At 37.3% G+C, this 19,503-nt stretch overlaps 1 protein-coding gene across 1 annotated transcript in view; it reads left to right on the top strand.

Moving 5' to 3' along the window:
* The window catches only part of CDH9 (cadherin 9), a 95,075-nt gene that overhangs the window by 20,723 nt on the left and 54,849 nt on the right, over nt 1–19,503 (top strand). The window contains exon 2 of the mRNA XM_030496100.1: nt 6,324–6,639. Within this exon, the coding sequence (XP_030351960.1) occupies nt 6,409–6,639 (231 nt within the window). The 5' untranslated portion in view covers nt 6,324–6,408. The remainder of the gene's footprint in view (nt 1–6,323; nt 6,640–19,503) is intronic.

The following is a 19,503-nucleotide window of genomic DNA, read 5'->3' as shown; positions in this document are numbered from 1 at the left end:
CCAAAACCAATCAAGCAATAAGTGCCTTAAAAATATTTCAGGCTATCAATATCAAAGTACAGCCATCCAGTTTATGAGTGACAGAACTTGAGACAATCCTAAAGGGGAAGTGAAGATAAGAATTTTGCTTTGATGACAACATTTATTTTTCTTCCTTTTTCTGAAGGCTATTCTTTAAAAACTATGAATGTGATGACGAATGTGATGAATGAGCTGCATTTATAACTAAGGTGTGATATAAAAACTAAAAATGTAGCTTCATTATATGAGAAGAGTGAAATGTGTTCCCTGTGAAGAAAAATCGATACTAAAGATCAAAGTAATACCTACAAAAGACCTTGTGTTAAGGGTTTACAAGTGCTATATTTCCTAATTTTTCTCATGCTGATGAAAAGTAGATCCTGTAGAAAGGTTTATTATTGGAGAAAAAGGGTCTTTTTTTTTTTTCTTTTTAAAAATGTGAAAATACACACTTCACTTTTGTAATCCAGTAACCTGCTGCCTCAGGAACGGGTATTTTCAAAGTCTCTTTTTAGCTTCACTGAATAGTACTGCTAACAAGTGAGAGACCCTTATACAGGATGGGTTGACAGGAGGCTTCATTTGCTAGCTGAAGGGATGATGGTTGAGGAGAAAGAGTCCAAAAACAGTTTCATCTGCACCTTGGAAGAAACTTGTTCCAGGGAAGGGCAGATGGTATTTTCACTGCCCAGGGACAGTTACTTTAAATCACAGCTGTGTCTCTCCATGAGTCTTTGCCAGTGGGGATTGTCCAAACATGAATCGATACATGCTCTTGCCAGATCCACACACCTGGGGGATTGGTGATACTCACTGTGAGTGCTATAGAGAAGATGACTCAAGCCACATTGAGTTGAATTTGGACCAGTGTCTCCAATATACATACCCAAGAGACTGGCAAAACACTAAAATAAATGCTAGCTCTCTCTTGTCACAGCAAGAAAAATGTTTCTCATAATGCACCTACAAACCATAGATTCATTTGCCTAAAGACATTAATTCAATAGACTTTCCAACGCAAATTGCTATTCGTTCACTTTCCCTAAAACTTTATTTATATTAGTGTGACTCCCTGACTCACGTAGCTGAGAGAACCTGCAGTGGTGTCCCAGACACTGCCTTCAGTGTCTAAAGAACTGCCTTCAGCTGTTTCCTGACAAAATTTTCAGCTGATTTTATCTCCGCTGTATATACTGTTGAACAGACCAGCAACCCAATGGGCAAAAAGCAGTTCTGAAAATCTGTTCTGAAAGGTTTGCAGCAGGAGCTGCTGGCTGGGGAAATGTTTCCTTTTTCATGTGGTCCATGTTTATGTGCCTGAATGTGAACTGAGTACCTGTACTCAAAGAATCAGTGTTCATCAATCAAAAATCTGTCCCTTAAATTTTGGGGATCCTTCAAAAGCTACTTCAGCTCTTACATAAATAAACTAAAATACCTTTCTTGATTCTCCCAGGTTCAGCATGAGAGATCAGTCAAGATGCACATTGTCTCTTTTTTCATCCTTTCAGTATTACCCCCAACCCCATCTTTACCTATGTAGAGAGGAGAGGGAAGGAAAAAATTAGGAAGATGAAAACAAAAGGATTCAGCCATCAGTGATACATCCATGGTCTATATTCATGTTTGTACAATGACTGCACTCAGAGAATATTTGAGCATTGCAGTCAGAGGGAAACATGTTTATGCATATATGGGCTATCTTTTAATTAGCTTGGGGAGTAATAAAAGTGAACCTACAGTGGCACAGACCTAGCCTCTACTTGAGTCTTGGTATCATTGGTGGCAGTGTTATTCATAGCATAACTTTTTACTGCTACATCTTCACCGTTCTGAGTATTCAGTCTAGATAGATTAAAGGTACATTCAGATATCTAGTTTTCAAAAGAAACACAGCCAAATTCAGTAAGATCACTTCCATGCATGCAGGCTACACAAGTTTTATACTTGCTGTATCCTATTTTACAGATTTTAAACATCAGATGCATCTTTACTATTTAAAGATTGGTAAGTGCAATATGAAGAACTGCTGATGCAATTAACTCTGCTATTTTTAGCTATACACGAGCACTACAACCTGTTTCTTTTAGAACAGAATTTTACTTCACTATTAACAAATGAAGCAAACTTATGTAGGATACATTATCAAGTTGCCGAAGGTTAGCTTTTCTTCATGTCATGCTTGTGAGTGACTGTGCTGTACTAATTAAAAACATTGCCATGGCAATTGCTATAGAAACATTTAAATTGGCATCATTGCTAACAAATCCCTGCTATTGATCCCAGCAGGGCTTATTTCACACTACACCTGAAGAATCTAAATAGAATATTTTGCATTCAAAAAGACTTTAAGAGATGCATTTTTTTCCAGTTGCTAATGTGCTCAGGAGATAATTAATTTACCTGGAACTGTTGCTGATATCAGACTTCTTACTGCAAGGAGAGACTGTAATGGTTCTAGACTAGGCCCACAGATCCTTTAAACCGTAAAAATAAAAACATTTATAGCCTCCACTCAGATCCTCTGATTTGCAAAGTGGGGAAAGAATACAGGTTCTCCACAATTTGGGGCATTAAAAGGTTTAAAACATGAATACCTCACCTTAAGAGACATTCCCAATGCAACTAGAAACAAAACCATTTTCCATTGTTTGACAGGAAGTTGACCATTGTACTGATTAAATAGTGGAAGCAGAAGTGAAGTAAGAGAGATTATGTATATAATTTTGATCAGTTACTTAGGAAAAAAGCCATTAGAATTATTCTCTCTGGTTTCAGACTTAAGATCTTTGCTCCTTTTAAAAGAAATAATTTACCATAATGTTCAGTGGATCCAGACTGATCCAGAACAATAACTCTTTACACCTAGTACATCCAACTATTGTAAAAAAACACCCCAAAATTCTGTCATTCCAAAACTTGAGTCATATCCTTCTTGACATGAAGGATATTATCTTTCCTCTTAGCAGCAGTAAAGTTCTTCTGTTAATTTGAAAATCTGAAATCAGTAGAGGGCAGTACTATACAGAATACCACACATTTTAAACCATCTCAGATTAAGTTCTGCCCTGGCTGAGACAAAATATGGGAAACGAGATTCTTCTAAGGAAAAAAAAAACAACCAAACAAAAACCCTTCTATTAAAATAATGGTGTTTGCACAGAAATAATTTTTTAAGCAGGCTCAGAGCATCTATGCACAGTGCCTTTTGGTCTCCTGAACAGCTGCTCTTACTTTTCGAGATTACACCAGAATCCTTTGTTTCAGTATTAAAATAACACTCAGACACCTTCTGAGTCTACCAAATGCAACTCCTGACCAACTTGAACAGCTGACTGCGAGACAAGATACATAAACCAGTGACCACCTTGAAGTATTTCTTTGAGTACAAAGTAAAAAGTCATATAAACATCTTATGCATTTGTGTGAGTATGGCAGATAGTGTTTGGACAGAATGGAATGAGGACAATTTCAGGAAGTTAAAAATGTGTCATTCTGAAAAATCAAAAGTGAAGTTTTTGAAATTTGATTTTCGTTTGAAATTATCACAAAACTGAAGATGTAATCACACATCTCCAAATGGCCAAATGAAAAGACATTGATGTCCCCTATTCTTCCCCCATTTCAAAGAAAAGTAAAAATAAATCAGACTAAATCATCTGAGTGTTAAATTTGTCTAAGTTCTGAAATAATGACATTTTGAAGAGAAAATTCAAACTGTTTGACAATTTAGGACAACCTATTTTTCACAGCAGTCTTCCAAGGCCTAGAGGTTTTGTAAAATATATTTTTAGGAATTTTAGGACTGTCATAGATTCACTGTGTGTTAATATTTTGCCAAATATGTGTGTAGTTTTCAGGGCTTTTTTTTTTCATTTTGTGGTTTGTTTTATTTTATCAGCGGAAGAGCTGATACTCCAAGAAATTGGAGAAATAAATCAGTCATTACCTTAAATATATAAAAACATGATATTTATTGGAATATTTATGTAGCAACACTTCACTCATATACAAAGTAAAAGCAATCAAATCCAAAATTTGATCAATATGAATATTTGATCATGTTATAGTTCAGAATGTATTTAAGGTGAATTATTGAACTATAGTCCAATAAAAAGTACTGTAATGCAGCTGTGAAAGATCAGTATTTGAGGACACATCAAGCAAGAGTGTCTCAAGAAGAGATAAGAGACTTCAGAGCCATTGGACAAGCTTGATAATCTGCCTTTTGGTTGCAGGTTAGGGTTTTTTTTTTCCAAAAATTGTTCCTCTTGCTGTTCACTTTCATTTTACAATAATTTAACCAGGATCTAAGTTACAAAGTCTGAGGAGGCCCTGCAACCTGCCTCTGTTGATGCAGTGGGTTAGATCTGAGTATCTAGATGATAATATCTTATGTTCTACATTGACAAATAGTTTCATTCAATGATAAAAACTAGTTCATTCTATATTATACAGGGAATTAGAATTATCAAAGATGATAGGATGAAAGATTGGGTGAGGCTTGGGGTTTTTTATATCTTTATCCAGGAAAAGTTTCAATCACAAGGCAAGATCATCATATGCGCAACGTATTTTCCAGTTAATGTCAAAAATTCCTGGTATTAAATTAGCCACGGGAGAGTTCCCCCTTGCCCCTCTGCATGCAACAGGAACATACTGAGAATTACAAGGGAGAAAACAAGAATTCAAAGAAAATACATCCACTAATGTATGTCAAGATCTATGTACATTCACGATTTTACGCAAATAAATTCACAAATTAACTTACTTTGTGCTTTGCTTCTTCAATTAAAATAAAAAAGTAAAAGAAGAGTTTTCCTGCATTATATACATGATCTTCTGCATAAATTTGACACCTATGAAATTGTTTTCTTTTTGAACATTATGTTAGAAAGTGATAAATATTCCAAGCCTTCATTTCTTACTCAGCTAAAACTCTGTCTGAAGTTGCTAAAATGCTAAGACTTTGATCCTCCTTCAGGACTGCTAGTTAAGACCATACAGAATACCATCTTCTTAAGGAAAGCTTCACACAAGGGGACAATTCTGTCAATTTTATCATTAAGGTCTTTAGAGCACAATTCAGTGAATGCTTTCTATTAAACAGTTTTTGTTCTCAACTGACTAATAATTTTCACAAAAAGCATATTATTTTAAAAAAGATCTATCTTTTTTATACAGAAAAGGTCTCCATTCCCTTTCTCTGAATAAAACAAAGTAAAAGTAGCTGCTGGTAATGTTGGTTTGTGGGAGAAAGGAGGATGGGTATGCATGTTTCTTTTAAATTTCAAATTTTCAGTATCCTAAAACTTCTGGATAGTGTGGCTTCATGCTCCTATCACTGTTCACGGACTTGGATTCCCAAAACAAACGATGCTTTTGCTGCTGAATTGTTTTCCTATGCTTTCTGTGATATACAATGACAGCTCAGCTAAAAATATCCTAAACCAAAAGCAGACTCGACAGGAAACCCAAGTTGTGGAAAAGACTGAGGCATCAAGCATGTTGGTTATACTGCCAAAAAAAACCCAACAAACCCAACACAAACCCTCCCCTCTAAAAAAAACCCCACAACCCCTTTGGTTTTGATTAAATGTTGTTTACAAACTTCTACACAAAACATCAGTTCCAGAAAAATAAAAACAAGATTCTATATCATGAAAATTCCCATTCATTCAGGAGGGGAAAAAATAAAATAGATTCCAAATTGAGAATTCTATTCCAAATGCAGATGTTTGCTAACCCCAGCAGGATTCCTATGAATCAAAATTTATGTAACAAGTACTTTTTCTTTCTTGAACAAGGAATCTGTTGAAGTTATCAATAATACTTTAAATTTCAGCTAATATTATGAGTTCCTTTGTGCAGAAACAGAAGCAGATCCTCTGGACAACTGGGGGCTAGCAAAGGGGAAGAAGGGGTTGTGTTAATCATGAAGTAACAGAAAAATCAGATTTGCAGCAACTCTGAACAGACAGTAAGAGAAGATAGCATCAGGCTGAGCTGGGAGAGAATAGGTTGGAAGGCTTCTTACTATTTGGGCTGTTTAGGTGTGTCAGGAGGCTGCTGGAAGCTGAAGTTTTCAGATGAAGTAGTATTTTTCTCAGATTGTATTTTAAATTTGTGTCTTTATACAGTGTGAGTGAGTGAAATAGAAGATGCTAAAGGAAATATTAGAGAACTTGACTTAAAACTCCTTGAGTAATTTTTATGGTTATATGCAGTTTCCACAGGTTAGTGTCATGATCACTAGGCTATTGGTATTGCAACTTACCCAAATACTTTTCTCCATCCCCTAGGTCCTACTTACAAGAGGAATATAACATTTTAAAAAATTCATCTTGTGAATTATTAGCGGAGTGAAGGCTAACAGCATCTCTGTAAATGATGAGGACTTACTTCTTCTTGATGGTCTTTCTTTGGAGCTGTATATTTCATGTGATTCATGTGATGCCATCCCAAAAAAGGACTAACAAGCACTCAGGCAGTGAAAGGTTAACAGGATTGTCGGAGAATGATGGAAAAACACTGCACCGCACCAAGCGTGGTTGGATGTGGAATCAATTTTTCTTGCTGGAGGAGTACACAGGTCCAGATACTCAATATGTGGGCAAGGTAAGCCTTGTGTTTAAAGGATTCTTTGGAGGTGATATATGTGACATCCTTAGTATTTTGCCTCCTTCTCCATGGTTGTTTTGCTTTTTATAAAGAAATGGTCCCAGTTTCTCATTTAAGTCAAACGAAGCATGTCATGGTCTGCCCGAGTCTTCCTTAGTTGTTCAAAGTTGTGGAAAAAATGAAGTGGCTGTGGGGAAAAAAAAAAAGAAAACTGTTCAGACTAAAATGTTCTGATTTCTTATTACATATGCCCATGTAAGTTTTATCAATGCATAATTTCCAGTTTTCAACTGTTAAACATAAATATTAGATAAGGGAATATAGAAGTTATGCCTTCATTCATTTACCTTGCGTCATTTCTCAGTGTACTGGGATGTGTGCTTCCTCAAGTGAAAAACAGAATTCTATTTATTAATAATAAAATTTCTGCCTGTGCACAATTCCAAGTATGGATAAAGTGTTTGAGGAAAAAAATATATATGTTTTTCATCATTTCTGCAATAAAGTGAGATCTTACTGGCTTGAAAGACTTTCCTTTCTTTAAGACCTACCTGCATGAGCTGTTGCTGACAAAGCCACCTCTTGGTGGCTTTGATTGTCAGGTAGCTCTCGTTTGCTGGTGCCCAACTATCAAATGGACTGAGACAATTTTAATTCAAAGACCCAAAAATGGTTTTGAATATTTGCTAAAGCCTCTGGCATTATCATCTGGAAAATGTGGAAAACATCTCTCTTTATTAAGAAACAAGTGCCAAAGAAGCCAACCCCAGTAACTATCAACTTGATTCTGACCTCGTTTATACCAACACTACAACCATACAAATCTGTTTTCGGTGAAATTACTTCTGACTTGCAATAATGGAAATAAGATGACAGCCTTAATGCTATTGGTAGATCTGTTTATCAGTGTGTAAAATAGGAAGGTTTGTTGCAGATAAAGGGATCTTCCTTAAAAAGTGAACTAATTGTACAGAGAGATTTCTAAAAAAATTTTCTTGGAAATAGTATTGAGTAAACTTGCAAAGAAATCGTACAATCTTAGAATCATAGAATCATATAATAGTCAGGGTTAGAAAGGACCTTAAGATCATCTAGTTCCAAGCCCCTGCCATGGGCAGGGACACCTCGCCCTAAACCAGGTCACCCAAGGCTCTGTCCGACCTGGCCTTGAACACTGCCAGAGATGGAGCATTCACAGCTTCCTTGGGCAACCCATTCCAGTGCTTCACCACCTGTAAAGTTCTGTAAAGAATTTCTTCCTTATATCTAATCTAAACTTCCCCTGTTGAAGTTTGAAGTCATTAACCCTTGTCCTACCACTACAGTCCCTAAGGAAGAGTCCCTCCCCGGCATCCTTATAGGCTCCCTTCAGATACTGGAAGGCTGCTATGAGGTCTTCACACAGCCTTCTCTTCTCCAGGCTGAAGAGCCCCAACTTTCTCAGCCTGTCTTCATACAGGAGGTGCTCCAGCCCTCTTATCATTCTCGTGGCCCTCCTCTGGACTTGCTCCAACAGCTCCATGTCCTTTTTATGTTGAGCACACCAGAACTGTATACAGTACTCCAAGAGGGGTCTCATGAGAGCAGAGTAGAGGGGCAGGATCACCTCTTTCAACCTGCTGGTCACACTTCTTTTGATGCAGCCCAGGATACGGTTGGCTTTCTGGGCTGCAAGCGCACACTGCCGGCTCATGTTCAGTTTCTCATCAACCAACACCCCCAAGTCCTTCTCCACAGGGCTGCTCTGAATCTCTTCTCTGCCCAACCTGTAGCAGTGCCTGGGATTGCCCCGACCCAGGTGTAGGACCTTGCACTTGGCTTGGTTGAACTTCATGAGGTTGGCATCGGCCCACCTCACAAGCGTGTCAAGGTCCCTCTGGATGGCATCCCTTCCCTCTAGCGTATCAACCGAACCACACAGCTTGGTGTCGTCAGCAAACTTGCTGAGGGCGCACTCAATCCCACTGTCCATGCTGCCAACAAAGATGTTGAATAAGACAGGTCTCAACACCGATCCCTGAGGGACACCACTCGTTACTGTTTTCCAACTGGACATTGAGCCGTTTACCACAACTCTTTGAGTGAGGCCATCCAGCCAGTTCTTTACCCACTGAGTGGTCCATCTATCAAATTGATGTCTCTCCAATTTAGAGACAAGGATGTCATGTGGGACAGTGTAGAACGCTTTGCACAAGTCCAGATAGATGACGTCAACTGCTCTGCCGCTGTCCGTCAGTTCCATAGCCCCATCATAGAAGGCCTCCAAATCGATCAGGCAGGATTTCCCCTTAGTAAAACCGTGTTGGCTGTCACCAACCACCTCCTTGTTTTCATGTGCCTTATCATGCTTTCCAGGAGAATCTGCTCCAAGATTTTGCCAGGCATGAGGTGAGGCTGACTGGTTTGTAGTTTCCCTGGTCTTCCACCTTCCCCTTCTTGAAAATGGGGGTTATATTACCCCAGTCGTTGGGAACTTCACCTGACTGCCATGATTTTTCAAATATGACGGACAGTGGCTTAGCAACTTCATTCGCCAGCTCCTTCAGGACCTGTGGATGGATTTCATCAAGTCCCATGGACTTGTGCACGTTCAGGTTCTTAAGATGGTCTCGAACCTGATCCTCTCCTACAGTGGGCCTAAGGTCTTCATTCTCACAGTCCCTGGATCTGCCTTCCAAGACTTGGGCAGTGTGGTCAGAGCATTTGCTAGTGAAAACTAAAGCAAAGAAGTCATTAAGAACCTCAGCCTTCTCCAAATCCAGGGTGGCCAGTTCTCCTGATAGCTTCCGGAGAGGGCCCACATTGTCCTTTATTTGCTATGTACCTATAGAAGCCATATATAGAAGCCAATAATATAGCTCTCCATAGTCACAAGTTATACCTACACTCACAGAAATATATTTTTTTAAATAGAAAGCTGTCTTAGAGGAGACGTAAGTAGCAAACATAAGAACTCGTTCCAATTTCAGTCCCATTGCTGCAGATGAATGGACCCCAAACCATCTATGTCATTCTAAATCTCAAATAAATTAAGCTTAAATCAAGACTGTTCTCGGCATCTCTTTTTCACGGAAGGAACGCCTACATGATATACTGCAACAGATGCAAACTTACTCTGCACTTATTCCAAACCAAACAAAAGGCATTGGACCTTATGACTGTAAAGCTAAGCCCAGGAAGGAAAACAAATGGCTGTACAGCAGCTGGATCTGAGATGATTCATTTCTTACAACTCAGATAATATGCTGAGATTTTTCACAATCACTGCAAAATATTGTATAGAGGCCCTGAAGGAGAGGTCAGTATTACTGATTCTCTAAGCAGATGTAAATCACCCCAAGTATTACCCCATGTTCTAGAGAGATGCAGTTGGATTGAAGTGATAAAATCCATGCAGTTGCATTAACTTTAATACAGTTTATGATGTGACAAAATCATAGTTCTGTCTTCAGTGTTATAAAACCACAGTAAATCCATTTGAGTCAGTTCAAATTAGCCTAGGTACACGTGATATACACCACCAAGAGGGAACTGTTATAACAAGAAGTCAAGTAAGGAATTTCTCTTAAAAAAAAAAAAAGAAAAAGAAAAAGAAAGAGAATAAAACAAGCAAGCAAGCAACAACATTTTTGAACAATTTTATTCCGAGAAAGGCTTAAATCTCAGGTTTAGTATTCTCCTGCTCAAAGTGATAGTAATTAGCAAACTGGTATGTGTGAAGAGAGAGCAATTTTATTCCAACCCACGGGGACTAGTTCATAACAATTATCCTTATCCAGTCCCTCTTTAATACGGATATGCACAGGCAGATGGATTACTGGGGTAGAATAATAAATGCCATACTAAAAATTAAGTAAACTGAATTAAGAAACTTTATCAGGAAATAAACTTCTAACATATACTTCCCTTGATTGTATCCATAACATTGTGTTTCATTAGTGAAGCTACACTGTTGATGCTTGTCGTGGTTTAAGCCCAGCTGGCAACTAAGCACCATGCAGCCACTCACTTGCCCCTCCTCACCTCCCGCTGGTGAGCAGAACAGTTTAATACTTGAAATAAAGTAAAATATGATAATAATAATAACAACAATAATAATAATAAAATGAAATAAAGAGACAATGAGAGGAATAAGCCCCCCCCCCCCCCCCAAAGACTAGTGATGCACAGTACAATTGCTCACCACCTGCTGACCAATGCCCAGCCCACCCGTGAGCAGCAATCAGCCCCTTACAGCTAACTGTCCCCAGTTTATATAGTGAACATGACAATCTATGGTATGGAATAGCCCTTTGGCTAGTTTGGGTCAACTGTCCTGGCCATGGTCCCTCACAGCTTTTTGTGCCCATCTTCACTGTCAGAGCATGATAGACTGAAAAGCCCTTGACTTAGGGTAAGCACTAATCAGCAGCAACTAAAACATGGCTGCGTTATCAATATTTTTCTCTGACTAAAGCCAAACCACAGCATTGTACCAGCTACTAGGAAGAAAATTAACTCTAGAGCAGCTGAAACTGGGGTAATGTTTTATTTTGTTACAAGTGCATTCTGTTATTGGCTGCAGGGTAGGATCACTTGGTATGACATAAAAATGCAAAATTAATTTACTAAGAAGGATGGGTACATGGGATGGAGAGATATCCTGTGACATCCATGCACCTCTTACTCTCACTGCTCAGCCTGCCAGCCCAGTTTAGACCAGCAGCTGGGACTCAGGAGAACTGGACATTTGCTTTGTCCGCAGGACTGTCCAAGTCCTGGCTACACTCGGTGTCAGGGGTCCCTGGAGAGAGGAGTTTCATCCGCATATCTGAGGTGTTATTGTCTTAAGCAGCTCTTTTTAAAATTAGATTGTTGGGAGCCAATAGCCTCACTAGCCAAGCAGACCCAGGACAATCTCTTTCCCTATATCTGAGGCCAAATACCAGTTGTTACTGGGGTTACTCACCCTCTCATCATCTTCTTCTCAAATACCTTCCAAGAGCATAAAGCGATTAACAGCTCCATCATCCCTGATTTTTCTGTTTCTTTCCTGGACATACCAGGCTAATTTAAACATTTAGGGCTGGCAGATGCAACCATTTATCTGAATGGTTCTTGTGGGTAGGCTTCACCCTGTGACAAGAAATAACTAAAAATGAGGTTTGGAGTACCTGTAAAGAAGACAAAACCTCAGCTCCATGCAAACCTGGTGCATGGCTCTCAGATTAATAATGGGTCTAACATGGTGTTAATGGACTCTGAGCAGCTAGAACAGAGCTTATGTTCCCAATTTTATATTTAGATAGCTTTTAGACAAACTCAGTGATAGTGGTGATCGGTGATGTAAAATGGAGACCACTAAGTGCATTTAATGCACTTAGCAGAAATAGAAAATTTTGCTTGATGAGCAAAGAAAGCTAGCATTCAACAGCTGCCAAAAGGCTTAATGGCTAGGACAATTATAGTAAGGAAATTATTCAAAGAACAGACCTAAATCACTGTCACCTTCAGGGACAGGGCATATATGCACCTTGTGAATGAGATGAGAGTCAAGTTATCTCCGAACAACTTAGAGTATATCCGTCAAATATCTTTCTTTCCTCCTCCCAACTCAGAGGACTCATCTCATGTACTGGTGCATGAATCAAAAAAAAAAAAGTGCATATAAAATCTTCAAATTAGGTCCTGTTACTTCTACCTGCAACAATGCAAGAAGTCCTTATGACATTCTTTGATTTCTTCTCTTTTAAATTATATTCAGGAAATGCTAAGAGAAAAAAATGTCTGCTTCATTGTAGGTGTTGCATGAAAAAATGCATAGAGATTTAAACTTTGCTCTGGAGAGTTTGCAGCTGAAATATTCAGTCAGACATAAGTAAGGTAAGCAGTATTACAGAATCCTAGTTAAAAAAATAGTGAAGGAAAAATTAAATTTTTAGAATGTAAAAACAATCATATTCCTTCAAAATGTCGGTTACCTATTGTGAATGTGGATATATCAGTGAGATCATCAATGTCAGGAATTTTCAGGTAATGTAGTGAGGGGAACTGTAAAGCTCATGCTTCCTACAAAAAATTCACAAAAACAGAAAAAGAGAAAGTGAATTACACTATAACATTCAGAGTTAAATGTATAAGAGAAGTTTCTTTTTAAAGGAAAAGAAACAACCGGCATTTTTTTGTGAAATATGAAGAGGTTGAGAAAATGAAGCATCTGACTGTATATCATGTTGTGACATTCCTTGATTCCTGGGAATCTCCTTTTCTTTCACTAGGAGAGAGCCACACATCCAACTTCTCAGCTGCTACTAACTTTAAGCCCCAAGAAAATCCTAAAAAATTAAATCTAAACCACTGATATGAGAAAAGTCTAGCAAATTTATTGACTTCCTAAACAAGCAGTCCAAAGAGATAATTAAAAAAAAAAAAAAAAAGGAAAAAAGGACATGCAATTTAGGAAGTATTAAAATGTTGATGAGGGTGATGTTCTTTAATTAAAGAAAAAGCTAATAAAATGCACAGAAGGCTCTAACCAAGCAGCCCTTTAGGGATAATTAATTTTATTTTCCAAAGCTAATACTGATTTTATGTGTCCCCACTTCCAAATAACTCACCTGATACCATATGAACGGGCATCAGTTGTGCAAAATGTCAAATATGCTACCTCTTTAACTCCAGTCCTTATCTTTAACTCCAGTCCTTTATGAAATATCCATTGGCAGGAAGAAATGGGCCTACAACAATATACTTCAGTGATTTCAAGAGACAAGAGTTTTCCCTTCTTTAAGTCACTCAATTACATTTTTTACATGAAAGCTAGTCTCTCTCTATATGAAACAGGCACTTTGCTAATCAAAACTGCTAATCTTGATGGGCAGGTAATGTGCGAAATTCCATGCAGTGTATGTCAGACCCAATTATAAACTGTACAGTCAAATCACTTGTCATATCCCAGAATTTAAAAAATAAACAACAACAACAAAAGCATTTTTGTACAGCACCTGCAACCTTTCTTTTTTTTATTATAAGAGGGGAAATACAAAATCAAATAAAAAAGAACTGACACTGCTCAAAATTAGCTGCCCCATGAATAACCTCCTGTTCAATAACTTCCATAAATACAAAAGAACTAGGCTTTGCATGACATAAAGCATCAGTTAAATTGGATGCAAACTGAAGAAAAATCTCTGTTCTACCTCCAGTTAACCAGTGAGTTTGATTCATGACATTTGTCTGTGCGCCTGAATAAGAAGTATAAAGTGAAAAGAGAAATATTCAAAGGGTGAGGTTTGTTTGAGAGGGGTGGTTGTTTTTTTGGTTGAGGGAAGCCAGGTATAACATTTATTTCTTGTAGTCTGCACTTAAAAATATTCAGATATCTCCAAGTGAGGTTGCCTACTACAGCAGTCTGCCTTATAAGAACAGAGTCAAGATTAGAAGAACTTCATTTAACAATTTAAGAAGTCTCAATGAATTACCAACCTTACCAGACTTGCTGTTGCTTAATATGAAACTTCATTCAGTTGCCCTATTATATATATAGTGTATGTTTTTGTGTGTGTGTGAGGGAGTTCCCCCTTATTTAATGGAATTGGAGAGTATTTCCTTGCAAATAAAGACTGAAAATATACTAATGCTTGGAAATATTTTCACATTATTTTGCTGGCTGCCTTTAGTACACTACCAAAGTCCAGAGCAGGCTCCCTCTTAACATGCAAAACAGTAGAGAAGTCAAGAAGTGGGATCAGTGAAGCCATTTCTCTCTTAGTCTTATCCCAGTTCATCCATCACTTGTGCCTTTAATAAATTTATGCAATTAATCCATAAGGATTTCTTTACAGGAGGGAAATTTATTTTCCCTCCACAGAGTCAGTTTGAGAAGCGCTTATTCTTAGGATGGGAGAACATACAGGTGCACTATCCTTTCAGTGTTTGAGGTGTGCCTTCTATTTTGCTACAGATGCATCCCACTTGTCTTATTCGAAAAACTGTTGCATTTAGTACAGTACATAAATGCGGCTAAACCCAGCATGTTTCTCTGACATCTTTTGAATTAACAGCATGATAAGTTTCAATAAAACAACAGAATCATCAACAATCATATGTTACTGACATATAATCGTAGAGAAGTGTAATTAAAGTGGGGAAAATTTCATCACATTCTTAATATGTTCCATTAGTATGCTCCGTGTCCCAAAGCTATCTTTTAAAAAATAGCTTTTGAAGATTTAATAATATGTGTTCAGTAGCATACCTGCTCTCTCTTAACATAAGTATTTTCAGATTAAATAAAAGAAGAAAAATTAGTGGGGTCTCCTGTGTCTTCTCCTTTTATCTTTACTTTCCTCTCTCAGACCCCAAGTTTTTCCTTGTCTTTGAATGAATACTGCAGAAATAATGATGTATCAAAACAGAAAGGAAAAAAGCCATAACAACAGAAAAGATCAAAGAAATAAGAAAAAGAGTCTGATCAATATTTTAAAAAATAAGAAATGGAACCCCTATTTGGTTCCAAAATTGACCAATTATCTCCACTTATATTGCATTCTTCAGCTAGCACATTTTTTTCAACAAATATTTGATCTACCTTCAAGCAGCCACATCTCTCAGCAGATGAATACCCAAAATAAAATTAAAATGGAAACAAGCAAACACAGAAAAAATGTGAAAAAAAATGCCAGAAGTCCCTGTCTCCGGATGTATGAGTAAGTTAACTACAAATACCGATAAAGACCTATAGCTTTACTTGTTTAAAAATAACTTATTATCTGAAGGCTTCCAATATAAACCTTATTGAAAAACTGCTGTAAAAGAAATTATTTTTGACAAAAAATAGTAAAAACTAAGGTTCTCAATAAAATTTGATTGCTACTTTCAAAAAGAAGGCTGGAGAGCCAGGGGAAAAAAAATGGTGAAAAAACAAATGCTACATCTTCCAAAAACAACAGGACTGTTTTCTTTTGGAGAGAAGACATCAAGTGATTTCTGTTAACCTAAATAATTTTTTTATTAAAATCTCAAAGATAGTGAAGAGATCTAATCACATCAGGCATAACCTAAGTATTAACAGTTTAAATATGAAATGTCTACAATGTTACATAGGCTTAAAGTAGAATTTTACAATCAAATTTGGACATTATATTTCACAAAAGAGAATCACAGAATCATAGAATGGTTTGGGCTGGAATGGACCTTAATGATCATCTAGTTTGATGGTAAATACAGTCAATATAGTGAAGTACTAGGTAAAGATCACTCAGAGAGACAGGATTATCTTGATAATCCTGGGGGTTTTCATGTCAAACTTTTTAGTTTGTCACACTAAGTGCCAGAAAGTCCACACTGATCCTACCTGGAAGCGGGAGGATGGCACAGGTTATCTCTTTTGGTTCCTGTCTGTTCTGTTTTCCAAGATTCTCTGTGTGTTTTTCAAGTTCAAATGCTAAATCAGTGAAACTGCTTGTGAAAAACAAAACTAAACCAAGAATAAACTCAAAAAAATAAAAAAATGAGGAAATCCTCAAAATGTTTAGTCCAAACTCTTCCCTTTCCCCTTTCTTTTCTCCCTTCCCTTCTCCCAAGACAGAACATCCAGTATGCAACGATTTTCAACTTAAAAAAAAAACAACTAAGAACTACTACATGCCTTTGTAGAGCCTTTGTGTTTAACGATAAAAGGAGAAATTGCAAGGTATTTTTTGAGAATTTAGCTAGGCTAAGTGACACCTTCATCCACAGCATGAAAACAGGCACCTGAAGAACTACCCAGCTACTTCTGAAGCCAAAGCAAAAAAAAAAAAAGGCTCACCCGACACCCAACATAGCAGCAAAGGCTGCTATGTGAAATCTAGTTTATTGTTCACTACGATTATTGCTTTTGGCTTAATCACAGTTCTCCTTCCCTAGGGATCTCCTGAATGTGCTTAGAACACCCAGGGGTTGGACCAGGACAACAGTAAACAGGGTCTCCGGGTCTGCCCAGTGGAGGCCCCTCATGTGGAGTTTTCTGGGATTGAGGGTGTTTACAAGCTAACAAAAACCAAGGCTCAAAGTAAAAACACCTGATTTAAAGGCAGTGGGCATGGAGAATGGAGTACTGTTCTGTCTCCAGTGGTAACTACTAGTTGCCATTTAAGATACCATTTTCATTTCAATAAAAACTGGCTTTTCTGGGCTTAAAGGCATCTTGATATTAGAAAGCTCCTTATGCCAAAAAGGTCTGCCTCAAAGATCTGTCTGGCTCAGGAACTTGCCACAGTAGGTAACTGCTATTCACAGAATAGCCCCATCTTCTTATTACAACTTCATAGGCTGGTATTTCTTAGCCTTGAACCTTTAACCCAGTGGGAAGAGAAGATTAGTCTAGTGGCAGTCTGCAGAGCTATCACATCTGTTACTAGGCAATCATTTATTGTGCATGAAAAGTTGGGAGGGTGAGGAAAATGTATTTCACAAGATACTTTTTTTCATGATGTTGTATGTTTATTGAATTGGTTGCATAATGGGAGCTGATTCTAAACAGGGGAAATGTTTTGACTATATTGTGGTTTACTGGTACTTGTCAGCCTTGTGATAAACAGTGCAAAACCCACCAGCGCAAATAAATATGTGACTACTTAGAAACGGCAATTTGACTGCAACAGAGGGTTCTATTGTGCCATATCTTGTCTGTCAGAGAAAGGTTTATGAATAGTCACCTTGAAGACAAACAGAGGAGCTGTTAACAATCAACTGTCAAGAATATCAAGTCTTTTCTTCCTGTCCAATACATCAAATCCTGTCGATTGCAGGAATCATCGCAGACTTCAGCCTTCTAGAAACCAAAAAATATATTAGTATAGACAAAGTAATCAGTCAATTTAAAGCTATGCTAGGTATCAATCAAAAGAGGAACCTGTGATCTCTTATCAGTTACAGAAAAAAATAACTATGGGCAAATCCTAGCTGTATGTATTGCTCTAGCAACACAAACACACTGGGCTAACTTCTTTCTCTTATATGAATCTATGGTCAAGAAACTCTGCTGAAATATCTCTGTTCTGTTTTTACACAGCAGAGTGTAATAGAAAGAGTGAGAAAGCATTCCAGCCTCCATGAACATTTCAGAAATTATAAATTCCTTCCATCTTGCTTCACATTTCAGGGACAAGTATGCCCATTTCACATGGAAGCCATCATACCATTTTTGGCAAATTGGGAGTGTGAGGAAATGATAAACAGGCTGACCACCTGTAGGCATTTTTGCCCCTTGAAATTTTAGCTGTTCCTACATATTTCATATTAAGAGCTGAAATAGATTTAGTTTCTAAATACTGAGAAATAATTGGTTCTTATAAAAAGTTCTGATTTACAACTTCTATGCAGCTTAAATGGAATTAACATTACTGTATCACACTTAAAAATGTCGCAACTACTGATGTAAGCTTTAAAAATGGTGCTTTTCTGATAGTTCAGTCTTACAGGGATTGCAAAAGTGAGCATATTTTTCTTTTTTAATAAGCATTTGTGATGAATAAATGCTGTCAAATACCAGGAGGTAACAGAGCATTAAATATTCACATGTAACTGGGTCACATAGCTGACTGGAAGTCCTGAATTAACAAATGAAAAATAAAACATAGAAAGTGTTTCCTTACACTGTCTCTCTACCACTGCAGCATTTGCATTTAAAATGCTGAGACTAAAGATCCTTTAAACCAGTAATTAGAAAAAAAAAAATTGAAAAAGTTACTGTATGTTTTGTGTAACAGAAGTGACTAATAGAAATAACTGTGTATATTCATCTTTAATTTCAAACCTATATTAATCAGATATAAACAGATTATGTGGACAATAAAATTAATATAAAGAGGAACTTGGCATGGAAGCTAGCACTTCTGTATATAGATTGAAGCAAGGTTGTTGCAAGAAAGCAAAATAAATTATTAAAGGTTTATAACTGTCTCCGTAAGTTTCACAGAACATTAAAATGCGTTCGTCTCTGTGCATGCTAGTAATTGTGAAGTGGAAGAGGTCACAGCCTGATTCCCACCCATTCCATATGAAAGATTTAGAATCACATGCAGAAAGGCATGAAGTGAAGGGCAAAATGTGAATCTACCCCAGAAGAAATTCTTTAGTCTTTCAAAAATACTGTTCATGGAGGGAAACAGGATTGATCCATTCTGTTTTCATTCTGTTAGAGGTACTGCAACTAATTGTCTTTATATTTCAGGTGGCTAAATCTGATCTAACTTAAAAGTGTGTAAAAGAAAAAAATAGAATACAACCCCCCCCCAAAACAACAGCAGAAACCTTCACAGTTCAAAATTATTTTATGCTTCTAAAAAAAATATGAGAATATGTATATATATTCTTGTCTGTGCATATATATGTATAACATTGTTTTCAGGGCAAAGAAAATTTGTTGATCTCTTTGATGAGGGTAAAAGAGGAAAGGATTAATAAAACTTTATGTTAAAATGATGATGCTATGATTATTAATAATAATTTCCACTTTCCTAAGGACCATTCCACAAAATCAGAGAATCACAGACGATTTGTAAGGAACCTTAAAGATCTTCTTGCTCCAAAGCCCCTGCCACAGCGGTGAGGGACACCTTCAATATGAAAGTAAACAAAACAATATGATAAAATATATCAAAGTATTTTATATTAAATGAGACAGGCAATGACAATCTGTTCTGAAGAGAAAACTGCAGCAGAGTTGCTGAAATAGTGATTTGAGGTCACAGAGCTAGTCAATGACAACAGGTAGATGCAGAACTGAACAGCCACTGCACAGGGAGAACATAATGGCAAGGCTTATCTATTTGAAAAAATCAGAAAAAAAAAAAAAGGCAGAAAGGACAGCACACATGAAGAGTGAAAGCCATTTGA

Source organism: Strigops habroptila, chromosome 1 (assembly GCF_004027225.2).
Source record: "Strigops habroptila isolate Jane chromosome 1, bStrHab1.2.pri, whole genome shotgun sequence".
NCBI lineage: Eukaryota > Metazoa > Chordata > Aves > Psittaciformes > Psittacidae > Strigops > Strigops habroptila.
The sequence above is the reverse complement of the archived record's forward strand: the minus strand, read 5'-3'. Positions and strand labels throughout refer to the sequence as shown.